This window comes from Rattus norvegicus, chromosome 20 (genome assembly GCF_036323735.1).
Source record: "Rattus norvegicus strain BN/NHsdMcwi chromosome 20, GRCr8, whole genome shotgun sequence".
Classification (NCBI taxonomy): domain Eukaryota; kingdom Metazoa; phylum Chordata; class Mammalia; order Rodentia; family Muridae; genus Rattus; species Rattus norvegicus.
This window is the reverse complement of record NC_086038.1, coordinates 8,080,456-8,105,444: the sequence shown is the minus strand read 5'-3', so window position 1 is coordinate 8,105,444 and position 24,989 is coordinate 8,080,456. Positions and strand designations below refer to the sequence as shown.

The 24,989-nt window shown below is 45.1% G+C and overlaps 1 protein-coding gene and 1 long non-coding RNA gene across 3 annotated transcripts in view; one reads left to right on the top strand and one right to left on the bottom strand.

Moving 5' to 3' along the window:
* Zfand3 (zinc finger AN1-type containing 3) overlaps window positions 1–20,547 on the bottom strand; it is a 196,196-nt gene extending 175,649 nt beyond the window's left edge. The window contains exon 1 of the mRNA NM_001012175.1: window positions 20,356–20,547. Within this exon, the coding sequence (NP_001012175.1) occupies window positions 20,356–20,426 (71 nt within the window). The 5' untranslated portion in view covers window positions 20,427–20,547. The remainder of the gene's footprint in view (window positions 1–20,355) is intronic.
* A 539-nt stretch (window positions 20,548–21,086) lies between these two features.
* On the top strand, window positions 21,087–21,747 carry LOC120098952 (uncharacterized). Of its 2 annotated transcripts, none has more exons than XR_005497771.2 (2): window positions 21,087–21,224; window positions 21,589–21,747. It is a non-coding gene; the product is annotated as an uncharacterized LOC120098952 (long non-coding RNA). The 2 variants fall into 2 exon arrangements; XR_005497770.2 differs by having other exon boundaries at window positions 21,100–21,224; window positions 21,514–21,747.
* Window positions 21,748–24,989: the final 3,242 nt, after the last annotated feature.

Sequence of the window (24,989 nt, the reverse complement as noted above, 5' to 3'; positions counted from 1 at the left end):
ATTTCAGGAAGAAACTTTGTTTTGTGGGGGAGAGGGAAAGACAAAGAATCTTGCTATGAAACTCAAACTGGACTCCAACTTGAGCTGCGCTCTTCCTGTTCTGCTCCTGTAGCAGAAGGCTTGCCTTCCGAACACTTTGTACTGAGCCCTCCAGTGAGCCCTCTGCTTAAGGTTAAGGCAGGAGTTTCCATCAGAGACAGCTCTGGGGCACTAAGCCAAGTAGAGCAGCCAGAGATAAAACTGGGGGGGGGGGGGGCACCTCCCCTGCAAGTTTCATTGTTGCAGCAAACTAATTTCTGTGCCAACCACCAGACCCCAAACTGCCTACAGACCACATCATCTGGAGCCCTTCCTAGTTAACCTGCCCTCCACTGTCAGAGGCTTCTTTTCCCTCTCTCCCTCTTCCTTAGCACCAGGAAGGTCTAAACAAGGTCTTCAGATAAAATCAGTACAAAAACTGTCTGCATGTATGAATACGGAAAAAAAATAATTTAAGCCTCAAAAATGAAAAGCTCTTTTTTACTTAATTTTTAAATTCTGTAACACAATGTTTAAGTTACTTCAGCTTTGTAGACCTGGCAAACATTTCCCTTTAAATGACTGAGTAGAAAAGAGTAAGTCTAAGTCTGCCTTAGTTCTCAACAATGTTAAAACGTTAAAAACAAAGTATTTCACGGGTTAGTACCATCAAATGTACACAGTCCTTGATTTCCAACTTCTGCACAAGAAACTTATTCTCATGACAATGAACTAATAAACATCAGTTCTGAAAATGCAAACATTTAAACCTTCACAGCAAAGCCACTTTTGCCTAACGTTTTAAAAGTGAAGAAAAACCCACCATTATCAATTTAGTGAACAGTTTTATGGCCGAGAGGCCTGTGAAAAGATTAAAGTGTTTATATCTGCAGCCCACTGCAGAGAGGTAAAACAACAGACTCTGTCCACCTTCATTGTCTCAGGGATACTTTATGCTGGCAAATTAATCACAGCACTCATTAGCTCCTTTCCATAAATACTTTTTGCATACCTATTATGTTTCAGACACTGGAAAAAACAGTGTCTGAAAACCAAGCCAAACAGCCCTGGTCCTGATGGAACTTCCTGTCTGTTATCAAGCCGATCCACCCTTGCGCCTCAGACAAAAATGATGTGACAGGAGGATTTGGCAAATGGTCCAAACACTGCTTGTCCCATGCTGTTTAGTCTGTCTGCTCCCTCAAAACAGATGACTGCCCGCCTAGCCCTGGTTATGTAGTTGTTATAATCAAAACCATAACTCCTTGCCTATTTGAAAATATGTTTACTGAATCTTTTTTGGTTAAGGCAGAATGAGAAAAACAGTGACGGTTCAAACTTTCCAACAATAATACTAAAATAATACCCAAAATAAGTCATTAATTTGTTTTAAAAAATCAAAGCATAACTTAAACCAAGAACAAAACATAATTACACAAAATTCCTTACCTATTTATGTATTTTTTATGTGTATATATGTATGTCTGTGATATGGGGAGGGTACACCAAAAGAGGCCAGAAAATGGCATGGGATGCCCTGGGGTGCAGTTACGAACAGTTGTGAGCTGTGTGGTGTGGGTGCCGGGAACTCAACTCAGACCCTCTAAAGCACAGCATCATCTTCACACAGAACCATCTCTGCAGCCCTACAGACTGTTCCTGTGCCATTCTCTCCTAACTGCACTTTCCAAAAAGAACTCCAGGGTCTAACAGGTATAGCTCAGGAGAGCACTTGCCTAACGGGTACCATTCTATGCCTAGTGCACAGCCTCGTGTACACTCAAATCTGAAGATTCCATTCCTTTAGTAACACAGTGATGCAAGGAGAAAAAGAGAAACATAAAATATAAACAGGGAAATCTTAGAATAACACCCCAGCTACCAGGCTTAATGCTCAGAATTGCACTTCTAAAAATACACTGAGCAAGAAATCCACACATCAAATACCTATGTGCTAATGGCCATTCCAACAGTGTACTTATAACCAGAAAGCACAGTCTTCTCTCACCAGATACATGCAGAATGAAATCTGCAGGTCTCTCATCTGTAATTACAAAAGCTAACCGAAGTTTTACATCCCAGGTCTTCTTTCTCTCTCTGTAGGGTGGAGTCACAGCCAGAGGCTGATGTGAACATTAGTAATCAAGACATACAGTTCCTGAACAGCGCTTCTCCCAGCTCTAAAGAAACAAGATAAATTTCCTGTTTTCATCTTTTGTCACATTCCCTTCAGCCTGGAATGCCTGTCCTTCCTCTTTAAAACCCAACTACTCTCTGTGACTGGACTGAATCTCAGTATTTCAGTGGTTCACAGTCTCATTGAGTATCACTTCTTCACATTCACCCCTACAGTTACCAACATTTTACAGAAATTAAAATGCAATTCCATATGAATGAATGATTTTTTAAAAGGCACAAAAATTACAGAATATTCTCTTTAAAGGAAAAAAAAAAAAGCTAGGTAGAAAAGGTGGCCCAGATGCTGCCCCTTGAGTGAAGTTTCTGATGCACACTGTAACTGAAGTCGAGTTTTAAGAGAGTCAATGAACCTCCTCCTCACCACTGCAAACAGAGTACAATCATTCCTTCTGCAAAATGGCACCCCTACATTTTTTTACCCATGAACAGAGAATATAAACTTTGACAAATATTCAAGACTAAGTTGGAACTTGGCTTTCTTTCTCATGCAGACTTCTAAAGAGTCAGCCAGCAGGGGGAGTGCAAGTTCATTAACACTGCAGTCCCAAGATACTTGTGACTAACAACCTTCTCAAGTTAGGTAGAAAAACTTCTGAATGTTGATCCTGAAGAACAGTGGGTCACAGTCTCTTTAATCATGGTAGTACATAACCATCCCTTCTACTTTGTACAGATCCCTCATAAAGCTACTACCTCAAGTCCTCTGACAGATGTGGGTATACTCTAATAAAATAGAAACACATGCTTTCTTTAACAAGCGAAATCAACATTAATCAAAATTCAATTAACAATGTAAAAATGTGATTTCTAAAATATCCAAACCAGCTGAGCCCAAGACAGCCGCACTCTTCTCAGGTCACTGCTTCCTCTGTCTTCCCATCACACAAACCCCACCTGCCGGTCTCTAGGCATTCAGAATCAATGTATGATTTACAAAGTGGCTAACGTTTCCACAGACAGATTTGAAAGCAAAAAGAAAAGACTCGGGGCTGGGGATTTAGTTCAGTGGTAGAGCGCTTACCTAGGAAGCACAAGGCCCTGGGTTCGGTCCCCAGCTCCGAAAAAAAAAACCAAAAAAAAAAAAAAAAAAAAAAAAGACTCGTGAATAAAAGAGTGACACAGCCTATACTGACCATGATTGCAAACTCATTCTGTCTCACTGCCACTCCAAAGAAACAATTATGCAGTTACTGGGTAAGAGTATGGTTTGCCCCCTCCTAAATTCATGTAGAGTGAAACCACTGTTGTGAGGATTGGCAATGGTGAGAAATGCTCACAGCTGAGTCCTGTGAGAGGCAGTAAAGTTCAGATAAAGTCAACTGCCATGACTGGAAACATGTGCCTTTAGAGAAGAGGAGGCAGAAGCTATGCACACCACATCTCTCCATATTATCCTCACCTCTACCACTCCCGCCTGGCTCCCAACACTGTGATGGCACCTAAGAGAACCAAGGCCATGCCAGGAGTCACTGTTACCCTTACTTCACCAAACTGTGAACTAAAGTCTTTTTTTTTTTTTTAATATAAAGACCTCAGCCTCAAATATATTTGACAGTAATAAAAAACAGACACCGGGGCTGGGGATTTAGCTCAGTGGTAGAGCACTTACCTAGGAAGCGCAAGGCCCTGGGTTCGGTCCCCAGCTCCGAAAAAAAGAACCAAAAAAAAAAAAAAAAAAAAACAGACACACTAGCCAAAGCAGAAATTGTGACTATAAAAAGCTAAGAAGGGAGCTGGAGAAAGATGGCTCAGTGGTTTGTGCGCACCACTGCTGTAGAGGTCCTGAGCTGGGTTCCCAGCACCCATGCCAATGCAGTGCCTGTAACTCTGGCTCCAAGATCTGACTCCTTGGCCTGTGGGGGCATTCTCACACATGCATGCACACACATAATTTTAAACGAACTTTCTTATTTTGTGCTCATTATTTCTTAAGAGCATTAATACCTTGTCTCAAGAAATAAACACATGGTCTTTAAACCACTACACGAAACACAGTTTTAAAAATCTTGGAGGTTTATGATGGCTCAGCAGGTAAGAGCACTTGTCACCAAGACTGACAACCAAAGCCCAATCCTAAGAATACACATGATAGAACCAACCAACTGCCCCCAAGTTGTCCTCCAGCCTGCCCAGACTGGGATCCTGGACACACGATGTACTCTTGCTCACTCCTGCCCATTAGGCAGTGACGACCAAATGCCTGGCCACACGGTCACATGCCTCCTAGGAGAGAAACTCATCATCCTCCACATCCCCAAGGAGAGTCACTTAGCAAAAGGAGCTCCTGAAGGAGTCTTCAATACAGAACTTACACAGGCTGGCTAAGTCCTTGTGCGCCTGAGGGTTTTAAAAGCTAGATGAAAACCTGCTCCTTGGGTAGTGTATATGTTTAAGCTACCTTAACTCTCCTTGACAGAAACCTTCACACATTGCACTGCCCTCTTGAATGAGGATATCAAATCGTAACCTCTACATTATCACTCAGAGTCACCATGAAAGTCACTCATAATTCTGCAGGATGTTTCTAATAGAGAACAATAATCGGTTTTGCAAGGGCTGGGGATTTAGCTCAGTGGTAGAGCGCTTACCTAGGAAGCACAAGGCCCTGGGTTCGGTCCCCAGCTCCGAAAAAAAGAACCAAAAAAATAAAAAATAAAAAAAATAAAAAATAAAAAATAATCGGTTTTGCAGAGCTCAAGTAGTGTTTGTTTGGGAACAGATGGTAAAGCAGGCTAAACAGGATCATCTAAAGGTAGATGAGGATTGTACATTTTAACTCAGAAATTTTCCAAGAAACACAATGAATAAAACAAAGGAAAGACTGGGGTACAGCAAGCAGTCTCAGTAAGAAACAAGGGGTAAACAGGAAACAGAGGATCCCTGAGCTAGAAAGACAAGGAGAGAGACACACCTAGAAGACCAAGTTCATGAAAGATGATGCGTGAAAATGTAGGGGCTATAAACAATCCAAGACATTGACTTCTGGCTCAGTACATGCGACCTGGACTTGAAAACTGAGAAGACTACCTGTGGGGAATAAGCTAAGCTGGGGGTGGGGAGAGGGGGTTAGAATATGTGTTTTTAAGGGCCTAGCCTCAAAACACTAGCAGTCAACTTTACCTCCTCGAATCCAGACATTTGTATTAAGTACCATCCTCAGTGAAATGGGGAAAGTAACATTCAAACCAATTTATGTAGACTGTCCCTGACAGGAAAAGCAGCTATAGGCTAGAAACTATCTAGACTAAGGAATACTTCCTTCTATCCCTAACAAAATGGCCTGTAAGTACAGTCTTTACTGGGTACCCTCACTTCCCTACCACAAATCACCACCCTAAACTTTTACATCGAAGACACCAACGGCTTTTTCCTGACTGTTTCCTGGGCTTCCGCTGCCACATTTTACACATCCGACTGGAGGTTCTTTTAGGAAATGTAGACTTGAACTTACACAGAACCCTGACAGGTCCACACACTCCTCACTACCACATGCTTCCTTTATTGTCTCTTCCACTTCCTACTGTCCCAGCTCCAACTCAACTTTACATTTCTCCAGTAAGCTCACACCTGCCAACACTTCAGGAAAGGCAGCCCTCTGTGGATGTGAGGCCATGCATGGAAAGACAAGAACCGTGCCCCGCCATCCACTCCCTTCTCCAGCCCAATCCCCACTGGGAAGGGGTCCTCCAAATCCATGGTTTTTGTAAAGAAAGTTTCGTACACACACAGAGAATAGAGAAGAGGGGGAGGAGAAGGAAGAGGAAGAGGAGGTGGTGGCAACACCACCACCAAAATACAGGAAAAAGGTGTCACCAACAACAACCAACACACAACCAACCAGTTACAGGCTCTACTTACTCGGCCTCATTTCATAACCAGGACATACTTTGATGCCTTTTCTAGAGTAATTCCCCTGAGAAAACGTCCAGATCAAATCAGGGACAGACATGACATCTCTAATGGCAGAACAGTATTAGAAAACAAACATGCATAAGGGATGAATCAATGAGAAAAGACATCTTTCAAAGAAACTGATGGTGGCCCTGGTTCTCAAAGTGTGGTTCCCCTAAGCCCTCGGCCCACAAGGGAGGCCTGTCCTTTGTAGGACGCTATCAGCAATCTTTTCAACAGTGAGTGCCCTTTGAAGCTGGGAATCAACCAGAGATAAAGACCTGCCTACTTCTCAGGCCTCAGACCCTTGCTGAATGCAGACCTACCTGGCAGACTCAGGCTCCAGTGTAAGCAGCTTATGTGCGTGGCATGAGGATCCTGCTCCTGAGCCAGTGTCCCCCTGCCTCATAGTCTTAGGATACCTAGACTCTTGCATGCTGTCTGTTCACTCCATTTCCTATACAAAGACTTCTCCAGCTGCTAGGTAACAGGAAGGAGGGCATGTGAATTACTCAAACAACAAAACACCACTGAGTAAGAAGCCTCAAGCTTTTGGGTTTTGTTTTGTTTTTGAGCCAGGGTCTCTCTGTGCACCCTGCTGTACTGGAACCCATTCTGTAGACCAGGCTGGCCTTGAACTCTGAGATCCACCTACCTCTACTTCCCAAGTACCAGGACTTTTTATTTAAATTCCTCTCCTACAGAAAAACATGGTGATGAACCTTATTTGTCAAAAATACACTATAGTTATAAAAGTTCTATACAAACTAGAAATTTATAGAAGCTGTCAAATCTCCTGACATTCTCCCTCATCTGTCTCCAATGGCCTTCAAGTACTCTTCAGAGTCTAATATGCAAACTACCATCTTTAAAACAGCAGACACTCATTCTTTAACACGGCTCTTTATCTCTCCAGCTCTGTGTCTAGTTAAACTGTGACAACTCAAGCACTTCTGAATTTCCTAGTGTCTCTGTCTCTGTCACACACACACACACCACACACACACACACACACACACACACACACACACACAGACTAGCAAAGGTGACTTATGAGGCTACAGAGACAAAGGGAATGCGCCATGTTAGGAGAATAACCAGTTTCTCCATTCAGTCTGCAGCTCCAGGAATCTAATGACTCTTCATTTATTCAAAAATGAAAACGATAATAAAACTCCCCGTGTTGACAGCAGGTGATTTTTAACTTCACCTCGCTTGACAAGCACCCACAGGCTTTACTTGGCCTCAATCTGTCCATGTTGGAAGTGCCAATTAGTAGCTTCTCAAAAGCAAATCCCAATGTAAGCCATCAGAAAGAGTGCTTTCAAAATACTAAAGACAAGGAGCTAGTCAAGCTCACCGTGCAAGGGTGAAGCTTCACGTCCAACTGGACTGTGGCTGTCAAAGCCAAATGACAAGCAAGGAAAGGATCAAATTCTCAAGCCAGGTCTGACGTCGTTCTCTGAAACACACAGACTGCACCACAACGCAACAGGTGCCTCCATTCCTACCTCAACCTCTCTCGCTGAGGTTACAGAGAAAGGACACAGAAGGGTTTGAGTTTTGTGTAATTTTCACAAAAACATTTCCTTTTTCTAACAGGTAATGGTATTCTTTTATTAATTCTTTTAATTCTTAATTTACCTGCCAGATTGGCCCCGAAAAACAATCTGCTAACACGTGTCTGAGGAACTGCTTCCTGAGGAACAGGCTGGCTTCTTTCCTACGTTTCTAAGTATGGCCTATGTTCCATATAACAGAAAAGTAAGAAAACAATCACTCACACCACCACCTCCCGAGCCGATTACCTACCATTCTGCTTTCAACCGACTGATGAGATCCTGTCAGCATAGTAACCTGAACAAAGTTACAGCTTTACAGGTTAGATTTTAACTTTCAGAGTAATAGTGTATTAGTATGCATGTATGTCTACAGGAACTTCTTCACAAACATGCCATTTTTCTAGATAATATAATCTCATCTCAAAATGCTGCAAATTAAAACTGATGCTCAGCTAACAGCATGAAAAATAAAAACAAAGATGAGGGCTGGAGAGATGGCTCAGCGGTTAAGAGCACTGACTGCTCTTCCAGAGGTCCTGAGTTCAATTCCCAGCAACCACATGGTGGCTCACAACCATCTGTAATGGGATACGAGTGTATTCATATACATGAAATAAATAAATACATATTTAAAAAAAAAACAAAGATGAGTAGTCGGCCCTGAAATCATATGCATACAAGCAACACTATACGGACTGAGCAGGTTGTACTTAATGTATTTAGGGAGACAGTGTGTGAGTGTGTGTACATGTGTCTGTATGTGTGAGTGAGTGTGTGTACATGTGTCTGTGTGTATGTGAAGGCTTGAAGGGAAGAAAGGGAAGGAGGAAATTATGTAATTTTATTTTAATTTCAAAAAGTAAAAAAACATTACTTTAAAAAGGAATTATTATCCAAAGACAACACAGCACACATTATGGCCAGTGCCCTCCACGGTGGCAGGTGATATGAAGGTCCGTCAGGTATGCGATCACTTGCGGGTGCCAAGACACTCTTAGCTCCTTTCTGCAGCTTCCTTTAAATAATCCAATTAACAACTATTTCCATGATGACGTGATACTAATTTCAACTTTGAAAGGAGTCTGCTGTGGCTGCAATCTTCATGGCTTTACATATGAATGCCATGGTTCAGATACCAAGAGGACAGGAATGGGAGGACGCTCTCATCAAAGGCCATGCTGACATGCTCTCCAAGACTGTCTGTGGCAGCACACACAAGCCCTGTGCAAGCTCAACCAGACAAAATCCCAGGGGGTTGTCACAAAATCCTACACCTATCTAAGGACTCTTTGGTCCTTAGATGAGAGATGGCTCAGTGGTTAAGAACACTGGCTGCTCTTCCAGAGGTCCTGAGTTCAATTCCCAGCATCCACATGGTGGCTCACAACCATCTGTAATGGGATCTGATGCCCTCTTCTGGTGTGTCTGAAGACAGCTACAGTGTACTCATATACATAAAATAATAAATCTTTATAAAAAAATAAATAAATAAATCTTTAAAAAAAAAACCTTCATAGTTCTTTACCCTCCTTGGGTATGTAACACACACATGTAAAATTCTTGTGTCTAAATATTATTCAGCAACGAAATTCTGTCTTACAGGGTCCCAGTGTGGACCAGGCTTAGTGTTCCTCAAGGCCCTCATAAAAGTGACAACAGTGTCATGTGCACAATTAGGCTGAAGTCCCTCTTACAAATCACCATGACATAACCCACTTCAGCACCCAACAATCCCAAGCTGGATCTTCTTGTAGGCGTCTTATTAAAACTCTAATGCTAGGTCACTTCCGCAGTGTGGCTTTGCTAAGATATCACGTTTAATCTTTCTTCAAAAAGAGAAGCTGTAGGTGGGTGCTGGCTCCCACCTACAAAGCTTGGGAAAGCGGAGGCAGAAGGACTGACTCAGGGTCAAGGACAGCCTGGGCTACAAACTAGTCCCATGCCATGAGCCCTGATAGACAGCCTCTCCTGTTACGCCATAAGGTGCTGTGGGGGAGGGGGAATGGGGTGTAGAAAGAGGGGAAGTTTGGTTGACAACCTGAGCCTCAGCTCCTCCCTTAACCCAGGTTACAAAATCATTTCAATCCTGATCTGCCATTACTGTAGGATCAGACTATTACATCACTTCATAGCTGATTTTAAACAAATCTTAGCTAAAATTTCCCCTCTTGGCCAGGTATGGCGGCACATGCGTTTTATCCCAGCACTGTCAACACTGAGTTCCTGGCCAGCCAATATTGCAAGGCCCAACACTGTCCCAAAAATCATCATCATCCTTATCCCTCCAAGAAAATTATTGTATATACAGCTCACTACTTTTTTTTATATATGTATTTTAAAAGTACTCGTTTCAAAATCATTTAGATAAATTTTTAATCCTCTGATTGTTTACAGTTAGGAAAGGTTAATCTGAGGGAACCAATGTTAACTGTGACTATTTGGGATTATGAAGATATCTTAATTAAAATTTGGGGCTGGGAGATGGCTCAGAGGTGAAAGTTATACTGCTCTTCCACAAGCCCCAAGACTGCCGTCAGGACTGTGTCTAGTGGCTCAACCACTTGTAAATCTAGCTGCAGGAGACCCGAACATCAGCAGTCTCCATGGCACGGGCCCTCACATGCACAGACCATGTGCAGACACGCGCATATACATACAGTTACTGGGTTTAACAGCACACTTTCCTTCCAGAGAACCCGTGGTTCCCATGGCTGGCAGCCATCCAGTCCAGGGGGTCCAAGGCCTTCTGAGACACTTGAAGATGTGCAAACCACTCATATAGACAAAATAAATAGTAAAAATAACAAAATAAAAAATGTAAAACTTAAATCCTTTTTCTTGAGGGTAGTGTTGAGAAAAAGAACAAAGAAGAGTAAATGAACAAAAAGGTCATGGAAAAGCAAGCTGTGTGTGTCACTACACCCAACGCCTAAGAACCACGGAAAAGTGAACCGTGTGTGTTAATCAGACCTAACTCCTAAGAACCATAGAAAAGTGAGCCATGTGTTAACTAGATAGACCTAACTCCTAAGAACCACGGAAAAGTGAGCTGTGTGTGTTACTAGACCCAATGCCTAAGAACCATGAGTGAGCTGTGTGTGTTAACTAGACCTAACTCCTAAGAACCATGGAAAAGCAAGCCGTGTGTGTTAACCAGACCTAACTCAAATACACCTGCCTGAAGCCAGCAGACACAAGGAGCACATTTGGGCTGTCCTGTTTTGTTTTCATTATCTCCCACATTACATCATATCAAAGCAGCAAGCGCCACAACTGAAAATGGGGGAGGTAAGTAAGTGTGCTTAAAGTAAGCACTTCATTCGGTTGGTCACACTGCAGCCTCAGCTTTTCCTGTATTTAGGAGAACGTTTAAGGAGGTTTTATGATCAAGGGATAATTAGTGACATCACTGACATCAACATGCTGATTACCCATGATTCATATATGTCCGCATGAATGTGAATGTGAAAGCCCAGGTTAGGACTACTCAAGTGTAATTCCAAGGCTAAGGAAGCTGGCGTCTAGCTCACCCACCCACTCACACTGCTGCTGGCAGATGAGACCAGAGCATCAGTGATGGAGACCATGAGATGACACTGTATGTTAAGTGACAAAGAGTGGGCACCAGGGGAGGGGAATACACACATCCTATTTTCGACTTAGGCTAACAGTATCTTTGACTAGTAAAAATAGAAATCAGGTTTCAATGTTCTACTAGTAACCACTTCAAACACAGGTTATTGGCTGGACATGGTGGCACACACAGCTTTACAGCCAGCGTGCAGAGAAGCAGAGGCCTCTGTGAGCTTGAGGCTAGACAGCTATGAAGTAAGACCCTGCCTCAAAACATAAGTAGAGATGGAGAGATGGCTCAGTGGTTCCAGGGGACCTGAGTTCAATTCCCAGCAACCACGGGGTGGCTCACAACCATCTGTAATGGGATCCGATGCCCTCTTATGGTGTGTCTGAAGACAGCGACAGTGTACTCATAAACATAAATCTTTAAAACAATGTAAGCTAAAAAAAAATTTTTTTCTGATTATTTCAACCTGAGTATTTGCCTCGCTTCATATCAAACACATCCACAACCTATCACATCTCCCTCATACACAAGACTTCACAGAACTCACCAAAGAAATGAAACACATTCTACTCCCTTTTAAAGTGCTCTAGGGAAGGGGTTGGGGATTTAGCTCAGCGGAAGAGCGCTTGCCTATCGAGCACAAGGCCCTGGGTTCGGTCCCCAGCTCCGAAAAAAAGAAAAAATAAATAAATAAATAAAGTGCTCTAGGGAGAGGAGAGCAGAACCTACAAGTGCTGCTTCTCACATACACAGGACCTGGAGGACCAAGGGGGTCAAGGCGGCGTGAAGAGGTAAACCAGGGAAGGGCTAAGAACCACCCAAACAGCAGACCCCACGAACGATGAGGCTTAGGAAAGCACTAGCTCCCAAGTCAACCCTTAGCCGAAGGGAACCTACCAGCCACATGAGACCCACCAAAGGCAGAAGACGTCAAGATGTTACCTTTTAAGAGGCAGCCAGCAACTGACTTCGTAGGCATTCTTCTCATTCTCTGCCTTCTATCATTTAACCTCCACTCTCCAGTGGGTCTCAAGATGGCTCTGCTTCTGTTTCTTGACTGCTCAGGTTTTAGGACTCTTGTAGGTGTCTCTACCAGTTTATTCTCTTCGGCCACACCTCTGAAGCCCCTCATCCCTCCGTCTTCCTGCTCTCATCCTTCTCTTTGCTTCTTAATTATAAATGCCAGACCTCTAACCAATCTCTGAGCTCTGTAGACACTAACATTAGCCCATCTTTTCTTCCTAACTCCTCCACCTTGATTTTTTTCTGTTCAAAGTTGACTCACCTTGCCCCTCCCACTCCTAATCTTACTAACTGGAATCCATGGCTGGCTATTCTCCAGTTACTAAAGTCAGATGAGCCAGTGCTAGTAACCGGGCAGTAGATATCTGCATGGTGTTAACATCAAGTAGGCATGGGATGATTTGGGGTTTGTGTCTGGCTGCTGTGGCTCCTGCGGTGAGGAACTATTTTCTGAACTATGTATACTCAACCCTACCACACCCTCATACTGCAGGAACACTTCAAAAGATAAACACATTGTTGCTAAATAACAACAATTAATCACGTTAAGAAATGACACCAGGGGGTTGGGGATTTAGCTCAGTGGTAGAGCGCTTGCCTAGGAAGCGCAAGGCCCTGGGTTCAATCCCCAGCTCCGAAAAAAAGAACCAAAAAAAAAAAAAAAAAAAAAAAAAAAAAAGAAATGACACCAGATGTGTAAACCACAAGACAGTAACATAATAAACACAAAAGTCCAAAACAACATAGCTCCTTAAAACTAATTTCAGCCTAATAGCATCTAGTCAGAGTGAATTAAATCTCAGAGAACTCCAAAGAGTGAGTGTAAGTATGCGCCAAGAAAATAAATTGTACATTGAGAACACAAACAGCTGAATAAAATAAGATGTAATATATGACAGAATTCAACAGAGATAGAAACATTTTATTTGGTTGTGAGCCTAGCCTTTAATGGCTGAGCCATCTCTCCAGCCCAGAAACATTTTATTAAAAAAATAAATAAATAAATAAATAAATAAACAAACAAACAAACTAACTAAAAAGCTGGAAATTATGAGAAAAAAAAAGTTCTGGGCAGAGTCTCACCAACAGAACAGCTCATGGAGAACAAAGAATTCCTGAGCTTAAAGAAAAGGTAGAAAAACTGGATCAAACAAGGGCAAAGATGAAATAATGAGGTAACGCCGGGAATTCCAAGATACATGACACTCTGAAAAGACCTAAGGCACAAGAGGAGCACACAGCTGAGACCAGTGAGAAAGCACTGGGTGTCCCACAGTGAGGAACACTCTCCCCACAGAGAACTCTGGCTCCAAGCAAACCAGGACACGCTTCTGGCCTCTAAGGGTACACAGAGCAAACATTCGCACGCATGTAAATAGACATACATACATACATACATACATACATACATACATACATACATACATATAAATACAAATCCTTTAAAGGGCATAAAAAGGGTTTTTAAAGCATATAACAGAGTGCTTCCCCTAGTTTGGAGAGATATGAGACATTAGGGCACTAAACAGACAAAGCCAGAAAGAAGCAGCCCTCATACTATAAACAGGAAAGATAAAGCAAAGGAAGTACAGCAAAGGCATCAGGAGAGAAACACCGAATAAGGTGACGACATCCGAAATAACAGTGGTCAGTCAACTGACACCTGAAAGCAAGGAGGACCCGGACAGACATTCAAGTTCCGAAAGACAACAACTGCCAACCCTGACTGCATACCCAGCCACACTATTTGTAGTAACTGAAGGAAAATAAAACTTCCGATGATTACTAAGTCAGTTCTTTAAGAAAAAAAAAATTACTTGAAGAAATCTTTCAGAAAGAGAAAAATAAACTTCCATCCAGTAAAGAATAAACCACACTAGAATTAACGGATGCAGAGAGGGGAAAGCAAAGACAGTATGAAAATCAACAAAATGGACAGTAGTCACTGCACATTTTTCAATAATAACTCCGAGTGCTGCCGATTATGCTGGTACACAGCTTTAACGCAACAATTGGGGGGCAGAAGTAGGGGGCTCTCTATGAACCCAAGGCCTGCATGGTCTAGTCAGCTGTTCTCAACCTTCTAATAGTCCTGTAACCATTTGATACAGTTCCTCACCTTGTGGTGATCTGCAACCATAAAATTATGTCCATTGCTACTTTGTAACTGTAACTTTGCTATTGTTATAAACTGTAATATAAACATCTGTGTTTCTGACTGTTTTAGGCAACCCTTGTGAAAGGGTTGTTCAACCCCTTGGGGGGTTGACCTTGGGGTCAACCCACAGGTCGAGAACCACTTACTCTCTATTTAATAGGTTCCAGGACAAACAGGATTTAAAGAAGACCCTGTCAAAACAATACACACAAAAATAAAAGGAAGGAGGGACTATTAACAGTCCCAATTTCGGGGTTGGGGATTTAGCTCAGTGGTAGAGCACTTGCCTAGCAAGCGCCAGGCCCTGGGTTCGGTCCCCAGCTCCGAAAAGAAGAAAAGGAAAAAAAAAAAAAAACAGTCCCAATTTCTTTCCCAATGAAAACACACATAAACCAGGAGGGATAGTTCAAAAGTTAGGAGCATTGGCTGTTCTTCCAAGGGACCTGAGTTTGATCTCCAGCACCCAAATGACAGCTCACAACCACCTGTAACTCTAATCCCTCCAAGAACACTGCATGCATATGGTACACAGATATACATGCAGGGAAGACACTCGGATACAGAGAATAAGAATAGTATTTTTTAAGAGCAGATGCCATCTATATGCTGCCTCCAAAAAACACAACTAACTCATCACAAGGCAGACACTCCCTGAGGGTGAAGAATGAAGAAAGGATACTCCACCAGCCCTGGGACGGATGCAGGTGCCATCACCTTAATATCTGACACGTTATCAAACTACCTTCTAAATAATGTTTCCACCCAGAGACTTCAGAAGCTTCTTCCTGCAGTGGGCAGCAGTTAATACAAAAATTCATAACTAATCAAAGTAGTAAGAATGACTGTTGAGCACTCAGTCATAAATGGGACAGCTGTACCAATACACACACACACACAAACCCGGGCATGCACACACCACGGGCACAACTCAGGGGAACATGACAGAAGGGGACAGACAGAAAGACTGTAAATGCTGGAGGGTAGGGAGGGGTCCTGTGAAATGCCATGTCATGGCCACTGCACTCAAGAACTCGCCAAAGCTATGGATAAATGCACAAGACCCATACAAGTCGAAACCAACAGGCAATTCCAATCGACATTCCAGTAGGCAGCAAAAAGAGAGGGAGAGGACACTGTAGTAAGAGGGCCTAGAAGAAGGGAGGGTGATGTATGATGAAAATACACTGCCCATGTATATGAAACTATCAAAGAAAAAATAAGGTACCCTTCTAAAACTGTAGCCACATTTCATGGGGTTGACACTCTCCTTCCATTGTCTGGGTGTCAGGAGTTGAACTTAAACACCAAGTGCCTCATACACTCAGTATCTCATCAACCTGAGCTTCTTGTTGTATAACCCTCAAAACAATCAATAGTTTACCTAGTTAAGCCTTGAACTGTTCTATAAATTATCCTATCAATATGAGACCTAACTTTCATGGCCACTCCCCTGCACTGTTGATCTGAATAAATAAATTATACCTCTCATAATAATCCCACAATATTTCACTGTGACAGAGACTATTCCAATTATGAAAACAGAATGTCGGGGTTGGGGATTTAGCTCAGTGGTAAAGCGCTTGCCTAGGAAGCGCAAGGCCCTGGGTTCGGTCCCCAGCTCCGAAAAAAAGAAAAAAAAAAAAAAAAAAAAAGAAAGAAAACAGAATGTCAATAGCAGCAACTAGATCTTTACACTAAGAATAAAATTAGGGGAGAAAAATACCCTCACTAGCCTGCTGTCTCCAAATATACAGGGTATTCTTGTTTTGTGTGTACATGTGAGAGAGACAGAGAAAAAAGTCTGACTGGCCTTTAACTCACTATGTAGACCAGGCTGGCCTTGAACTCACAAAGCTGTCTACCTATCTTGCCTCCCAAGTGCTGGGATTAAAGGCATGGGCCAGAACATCAAACTGTTCATCGGCTTTCTAAAATATTTAGGAAAAGATTGTACCTCAGTAAGTTTTAAGTGTACGAGCAATTTTAAATACATTAAATTAACACTGCTTGTATCTAGGCAGTGTCAAAGTACTTTCAAGCTAAGCACAGAGATAAATACCTAGAATCATAGCACACAGGGAGTGAAGCCCACCTAGACCACTCTGAGCTACAGTGGGTTCAAAGTTAGCCTGCACTATATAATAAAACCCTGTCTCAAAAGGAAAGGAGGAGGAAGAGGGGAAGGAGAAAAAGAGGAAAGTGTATTCATATGAAAAAAATCTACTGACAATTTTATTTCAAATATGGCAATTATTAGTAAGTGCTTTTTTTTTTTTTTTTTGCCTGACTTCAGAATGTCTAAAATGAACCAAGACAGTGTTCATATTTCACTAAAACTTTGAAGTCCAAGTTACAGGGAACAGACTGTTTTAATCCTAGAAGGTACAGTCTCTACTACATCAAGAACTTCCAAGTTCTATAAACAGAGCAGTCTTCAACGATCTCCAAGGTAGCAGGTTCCCCAGTAAGGAGACAGTCTCTACAAATCACCAATTACCCATCCCAGTGACACAACATAAACCACGGAGACAGAGCTGGAAACTGCGTCTGAACTGTATGCGCCTCTTGGCATTCTCCTTTCTATTGTGCACCCACAAGAAAGAGCTCAAAGCTCTCGACTGCCAGGTCTGTGACTGCTGTCCTGACTGGACCATGCTGAGCAGCAAAGACTAAATAAAGCCTGAGTCACTGGAGAGAGCAGCTATTCTGAAGGAACTCCCTTCACTCTCACAACGCCAGAGTAATTCTGTCCAGAGGCTCCTCTGCAAATGCCTGGGTGTGGGCCCTGGCTTGCTCGTTTTAAAGACCTGAAGCTTCCAGAGTGCTGTGTTGCACAAACTTTGTTTTTTATGAAGGGAAAAGACAAGGAATATCTTAGATTCCTTGACGACTTTCAGTCCATCCACATCTGTATTCTTCCCAGCCATGACACGTTCATGCCACCGCCCTGGTGAGCCCCGATTACTACTTCCGACAGGTGCTCTGTATCTCCGGATCTGCCAGGACTCCATGAACTCCACAAACATACACCACATTCATCCAAACGCACAATCACACCCACACGCCTAGCTGCTCTCAAGATCAACCAATAACCTTCCATATCAAAGGTCATCCCGTCTGCAGCCTCGGCCTTCTTTATTTTATTAACTCCCCACGGACTCGGGATGAAGGTCCAAAGGCCTCAGCACTGCCCACGCAGCCACTTTCTCCCTCCTCAGCCTCATTCCCCAGTTGATTCCTCTCCACAATCTACCCATGGCCACCATGTTCCTCGCCTTCTCCCTCACTTCCCAGCCTCCATCCACGCCATTCATTCCCTCTGCCTGAAACACTCCTAGCCTCTACCATTCACCCTTCTTACAGTCCTTGCTGAAGAATTACTTTGTCCTGGATACCCTCATCCACCTCCGCCTTACTAGGACAGTTGCTTCTCATAGCACCCAGGACAACCTATTCAACTCATCTACTCTGCCTCATACTTCTGAGGATGTGCCAAGACTCTCACCCACCATTATTCATCATTCAGAGGCACTCAAGTATTTGTGTGGAATATATTCTAAGTTTCCCGTGCAACACAAGAAAATGATTAAAATCAGCTATGACATAACAAAGACAATAATTTGGTTATTCTTTGGCATGAAATACAAAGTCCACACGTGTCTACAATCACCCTTAGGAAAGGTTTAAAAGGGTGTGTTAAAACGTGTTCCCAGGTAATTACTAGCTGTGTGCTCACTACTTCTGTTAGGCAAACCAAGGGCTCATTAAGGTGGACAGACTCAAAGAGCAATGAGGGAGCCCTTGGTGCTGTAGGTCAAGACTTCTGCAGTCTGCTCCCACCAAAGTCTCTTAGCCTGACTCAGAATCTGCTGGCTAGAGGCAAGGAGCCGTTGCATCCACGTCACTAGCTTCTAAGCCTTCATGAAGTCAGGATTCCCTTCACTTCGCTCTATTCACTAATGGTCCCAAGGACATAAGAGCAGGTTGCCAGGAAGCAGACCTCTCTACACTCTGGGCCACCACTGAAGCTGTCCTTGGAAGCTACTTTCTACAGGCCCCATGTCCCGGAGTAAGTTACAACCTAGGGCTTGTGACACTACATTTTTCCAAAGTGATGTCATAATTGTGATGGCACTAGGCACTCTGGAGCACTCTCCCACCACGCCCTGCACTCCCTACAAGAAGGAGCAAGTTAACCATCCTGACTACCTCATTCCCCCATCCAGTAATGGCTAGTCCTGTAAGATCCCTATGAGTCGCACTGTCCACCCAAACACAGACAACCCAATTAAGGTCTGTAAAGTCTTTGGATCGGGTTAATGTTGGTGTCTGATTTTTTTTTTCAACATTTTTCCACAATGAAGTTCAAACCAAACTTTTTCAATGCTTTAAATTAAAACGAGGAGGCTCTACAGCTAAAATACCGCTTCATCTTCGGAATTTTTGCTAATGCCACAACTTGTCCCTAACTCCTGTCCTTCCGCTCAGAGTTTCTTTGGAAAGGGTACACACTTCAAAACCCCTGAACTGACCCTGAACTGAAAGCCTTCCCCAGAGATCTGCATTAAAATGCACTTCCTATTCTTCTTCACTCTTAGACATGTCTTTAATTCCTACATCAACCATTCCTGGAGTATGGAAGAGCCACTTCCCAGGACTTCCCAGAAACACCAAATTTCCTTCACCCCAGCACAATCTCTAAATAAGAGAGAAAGCCTGAATCACAGAAGCTGCCTTAACTCTCCAGTTTCCTTACACAGAGCTAGTCATGAGGTATGACCACAGCTTGTTAGGTGACGACCTAGAAAACCCAAAGTGTTCCAAGGACAACTTAAACTAGAACTGCTGGTTAGAGTGGAGGTCCCATCTATTATCTATCTGGTCCCTCCCCCCCACCCCACTCACCCTAATGTGGCATGGGATGCTACACTCTGTGTTGTGAACATTTGTTTTTTTAATTTTTTTAAATAGGGAAAGAGAATTTGAGACTCAAAGAGGAAACCAGCTCTCCTATCCCACAAGCCAGACTGGCTTGAGGTCCTGTTGGGAAGTTTCTGTTTTCAGTTCTGTTTAGTTGGATGGGGGTGTCTGTTTGTTTTGGGGGTTTTGTTGTTGTTTTGTTTGTTGTTGCTGGAGGTTGTGATGGTGGTGGTGGTGGTGGTGGTGGTTGTGATGGTGGTAATGGTGGTGGTGGTGGTGGTGGAGGAGGGGTGGGTTGGTTTTTTTTGTTTGGTTGGTTGGTTTTTTTTTTTTTTTTGGACAGGGAAATTTTTAGAGACTCCCTGATTCTATACATTTTAGATGAAAGTGAGACCCCTCAACAATCCTTTTAACTTTACTCTCCGAGCCCGAATTCTGGACTGTGGGGTTTGTTCACACGTAGTGTGAACAGCTAGCTTCCTAAAAGCAAATGGGGACTGCGATATAATTTAGGAAGTGATGATGCAAATCTCCCGGGGAGCAGCAGGGAGGAGGGGAGGTGAAAAAGTCAGAGGAAATACCCTCCTGATGGCTGGGCACTAACTCATTCCAAGATGAGGGGGAGGCGGACTGACCTCCACAGGCCAAGGGAAAAGGGGCAGCCCTGCCCCACTAAGAAGTGCCAGCGCCGCCACCTCGTCCCTCTCGCTCACCCATGGCCCCTCACCCTAAGCCGGCCTCAGGGCCAGCGAGTCCCACAGAGGACAGCTCGGCCCGGGCGGTCCTCCTCCTCCTCTTCCTCTCATCCCTCCTATTCCTCCTCCTCCCCCCCCCCACCCTCAGCGTCCCCTACCCGCAGCCCTCCTCAGGCCGAGGCCGCGGTCCCCGCCCGCTCCCCCGAGGCCCGGCTTCCGCGGCCCAGCTTCCCGGGGCTCCGGCCTCCCTCGGGTCCCCACCACCACCCCCGAGGCCCGCGCCCGCGACCCTGCCCCCACACTTACCCCCAGAAGCCGCAGGGACAGCGAGGCGGCAGGCTGGGCGCTTTGCTACGCTCGCTCCCGGCGTCTCCCATGGTGCTCGGCGGCGGCGGCGGAGCTCGGAGGCGACGGCGGCGGCGGCGGCGGCGGCTGGGCCTGGGCCCCCCTCGGAGGAAGCGGAGGCGGCGGCGGCAGCGGCGGGGGGCGCGGGGCGGGGGGAGGGGGAGGGAGCGGGCGCGCAGGCGGGCGCGAGTCCGGGGCTCCGAGCCGGGATTCCAGGCGGGTCAGCTGGAGGCGGGCGGCACCACTCGGCCTGAGGAGAGGGGGGGGCCGCGGCGAGGAGAGGGAGGGGAGCTTCGGAGGAGGGGCTGGGCCGTGCGAGCCGGGGAGACCCGGCGCCCTTGGCGGCTCTCTCCGCCGCCCCCCAGCCACAGCGCTGTCCCTTACGGCGGCGCTGGCGGGTTCTGGACTGGGTGGGGAGGAACCCAAAGCCCCCGCGGGCCGTGGAGTCGCAGAGGCCGGCTGTGACGCCCCGGGCCCCCGCTCGCTCCGTAATCCCCTCCCCCCTGCCCCGTAGACGGCGCTGACCGGACAATGGCCGCTCCGCCCCCTCCCTTCAGCGGACACCCCTCCTGAGGCGGCGCGATGGTCTCGCCCGGGGGAGCCGCCGCCGCCGGAGTCCGGCGGATCAGCTGGGATCGGGGCGTGCCACTTTGTTCAGCGCCTCCGAGGCTGGGCGGTTCGTGCTCGGCTGAGTTCCTCGTGCGAGCCGCCTCTCAGACCTCCATTCTTCCTAGAACTTTTACGAGAGCTGGCTTGTGCTCCAGGCTGAGGAAGGGGAGAGCAAGGTTTGGGGGAAGCGTTGCCTCCTCACCCCCCGAGTAAAACAAATGGTACGCCCCAAGCAGGCCGGAGACCGGATTAGTTGTTTAGGGTTGAGTTGGGTCGGTCCCAGAGCGGCGGCGCATGCGCCTGGAGACCTTGTCGTCCATCCAGAGGTGGGTGGAGCGTTCCCAAACCCGGAAGTCGTGTAGGTGTCCAGTGTCCACCGCTGGCCGCCTGGGTCTTCAAGGCCACTGCTCGCGTTCCTGATCCATGCTGCCGCGAAGCGTTTCTCCCCAAACTGCCAGCCGTCGGAGAATCTCACGTCCCATTTCCCCCACTCCCAACCCACTCTGACAGTTCCACCCGGAAAAGTGGCCTCCCTCCTGACAACTGAGTTTCTGTAACATGTGTGTATGCTACGTCTCTCCATAGCAAGTCGTGGGGTAGAGGAACGTGCCCAAGTGTTTCACCCCGCTGATGTCGTCCAGTCTTGGAGTCCCAGGTTCACTTCTCCCTGGGGCGAATACGGTTGGTTGGGGGAAGAGATTTGACTTGATCCTTGATGGATATTAAAAAGGGACCAAACTTGAACCTTTGAAAGAATCCTTTAATATTCCTTACCACGGTCCTGAATTCTTTCTCTTCTCCAGTCAGTGGTGACCAGAATAGCCCGCCATTGATCACTAATTTAAACACAAAAGAAAAGTCCACCAGAACTCCTGGAGAAATAACCTGGTCCTAAGGGGTTTGGAGCCAACTTAAAAGTCCAGAATTTCCAGGAAAGGCTACCATGTACCCTCTCAACTCCAAGGGAATCCAGCCCCAGAGAATATTACTTAGGTTAACTTTATTATCGAATAGTACTTTTTCTTTCCTTTATATAAGTTTAGTCGTTCTCTGAATTTGTTAACGCTGACATCCATTCTCTTGGCCTCTAATCATCTAAAGCCAAGAATTACATTGAGTTTTATAATCCTTGCAACGGTGCAACTGAGTGAAGACAGTGATCACAAAAATTAAAACGTTTAACACTGGGGGTTGGGGATTTAGCTCAGTGGTAGAGCGCTTACCTAGGAAGCGCAAGGCCCTGGGTTCGGTCCCCAGCTCCGGAAAAAAAGAACCAAAAAAAAAAAAAGTTTAACACCACGGGGTTTAATTCTGACTTTGTGAACTTTTACATGCCTTCAATAGAACTGCTTCTGTCAGAGTGCATAGTAGCTGGGTGGGCGTGATGGTGTGTGCCTTTAGTCACAGCCCTCCTGAGGCAGAGGCTGGCAGATTTTTGTGAATTCGAGGACAACATGTTCTACATCATGAGTTCCAGAACAGCCAAGACTCCATACCATGACTGGAAAAAAAAATGAATAAACACATACGGCATTCCTCACTCTCATGTTACCCTTAAATTTTCACTTAGACTGGCATGCACTTGCCACATAATGAGAGACAAGACAGCCTTTGAATCTAAGTGAGGTGAAGTCCCCCCAACTCACATCTCTCCGTATTGGCGTCTTGATGATTGTCTTTTCCATGTAGAAGAGAAAACCCAAAGGAAAGTTGGATGTAAACATACATAATGGTCACCCAGCAAACCGCTTGCCTGCCTGCCTGCCTGCCTGCCTGCCTGCCTGCCTGCCTGCCTGCCATTAATTCAGCAAGCATTCCTTCAGTTCCCAGGATGTCCCATCCCTCTGGAGACAAGAATGAATCATAAAATGAAGCTTACCAGCAGGTCCGAACCCCCAGTATGCAGGAAGTTAGAGCATTAGCCTTCCGTCTTCCTCCTAGACTCCACTCACCACTCCTCATCATGTCCCCTACAAGTCAGCTGCTTGTCTGTCGCTCTTTCTTAAATGTGCCTTGCTTGCCCGCATATCATTCTCCTGACCCTCCCACTGGCCCAGCATGTTCCTACTGTGTCAGCAACATGTTTCAGTGCCCTCCACCTCTGCCACAAGAGAGTTGGGTCCTTCTTCCTGTTCCCATTCTGGGACAATTCCGGCGATTCTCTATGTTTATCTCTTCTCACACAGCTGTCTTCAAAGGTCTAACATTAGAGCAAGGTGAGCCCATATCTATTGAATGGAAAACTAATTTGACAAAAATCCAGTCCTTGCCAAGAGCCTTGTCTTTGCAAGTATCAAAATCACACACATTTCTTCATGTGAAATCAACCTCCCTTCCTCCCCTCCTCTTTCTCTGTGTGTGTGTGTGTGTCTGGTGTGTGTATGTGTATCTGTATGCAGTATATGTGTGTGTGTGTGTTGAATGTGTGTACAGGGTATGTGTCTGTGTGTGTGTGTGTGTGGTAAGTGTCCTTGTATGTGTGTCTATATGGTGTGTGTATCTCTGTGTGTGTCTGTATGGTGTGTGTATCTGTGTGTGTGTGTCTGGTGTATGTGTGTGTGTGTGTATCTGTATGTGTATCTGTATGCAGTGTATATGTATGTGTGTGGTGTGTATATGTGTGCAGTGTGTGTCTGTGTGGTGTGTATATCTGTGTGTGCAGTGTCTGTGTGATGTGTATATCTGTGTGTGCAGTGTCTGTGTGATGTGTGTGTGTGCACGGTAGGTATCTGTGTATGTGTCTGTATGGTGTGTGTATCTGTGTGCAGTATGTGTGTGTATGTGTGTGGTAGGTGTCTTTGTATGTGTGTGTATATGGTGTATGTTTGTGTGTGTGTCTGGTATGTCTGTATGTGTGTCTGTCTGGTGTGTGTATCTGTGTGTATATGCAGTGTGTGTGGTGTGTATGTATGGTGTGTGTGTCTGTGTGATGTGTGTGTGTGTATGTGTGTGTGGTACATGTCTTTGTGTGTGTGTCGGTATGGTGTGGGGGGCTGTCTTTGTGGTTTGTGTGTGAGTGTGTATGTGTGTGTGGTAAGTGTCTTTGTGTATGTGTGTGTGTGTGTGTGTGTGTGGTAGGTGTCTGTGTGTGTGTCTGTATGGTGTGGTGTCTTTGTGGTTTGTGTGTGAGTGTGTGTCTATGTGTGTGTATTTTTGTAGTTTGTGTGCAATTGTGGGTGTGTGTGTGGGTGTGTCTGTGTGTTCAGCTGGTAAAGGTGCATGCCAACAAAACTGATGACCCGAGCTCAATGCCAGGATCTACATGGTGAAAGGAGAAAAACAACTCCTGGAAATTGTTCTCTGCCCTCCACATGCAGCCACGTGCGTCCATTCATATACACATGCGCACAAAATAAACGTAGCTAAGAAAAAAAAGCCCAAAATACCAAAAAAAAAAAAAAATTCAAGATCTTGCAAAGCAATTGGGCATGCATACAGCTCTAATTCCAGCACTCAGGAGGCTGCAGTAAGAGGATCACAAATTCAAAGCCAGCCTGGGCCACACAGCAAAACACTGTCAAAAATCCGAAAATACTAATTACAATGTCACAATGGGCCAGTCTCACACAAGAACATTAAATATCAACAGGAAGCCATGTGGCTAGTCCCTCGAATCCTTTCTCTCTGGTCACAAGGACTTTCATCTCTGCTTCTGCAAAACTGCTTCATTCTCCTTGGACCTGCTTCTCTGAGAACACACGCCGAGCTTACTGATCCTCATGTCAAGAGCAAGCTAAGAATCATTAATATTGCTGGACTCTAGCTGTGCAGTCTTGGCATGCCAGCTTTCAGAAAGCAGGGGCAGGCAGCTCTCTGAGTTCGAGGCCAGCCCGGTCTACAGAGCTAGTTCTAGAATACCCCAAGGCTGCACAAGAAAGAAAAAAAGGTGTGTGTCTGTGTGTATTCCAGTTTCCAAGGGAAAGCAACTAGTCAGCCTATTATATCAAGTTGTCAGACCTTGGTCTTAACCTCTGCCAATATAACTG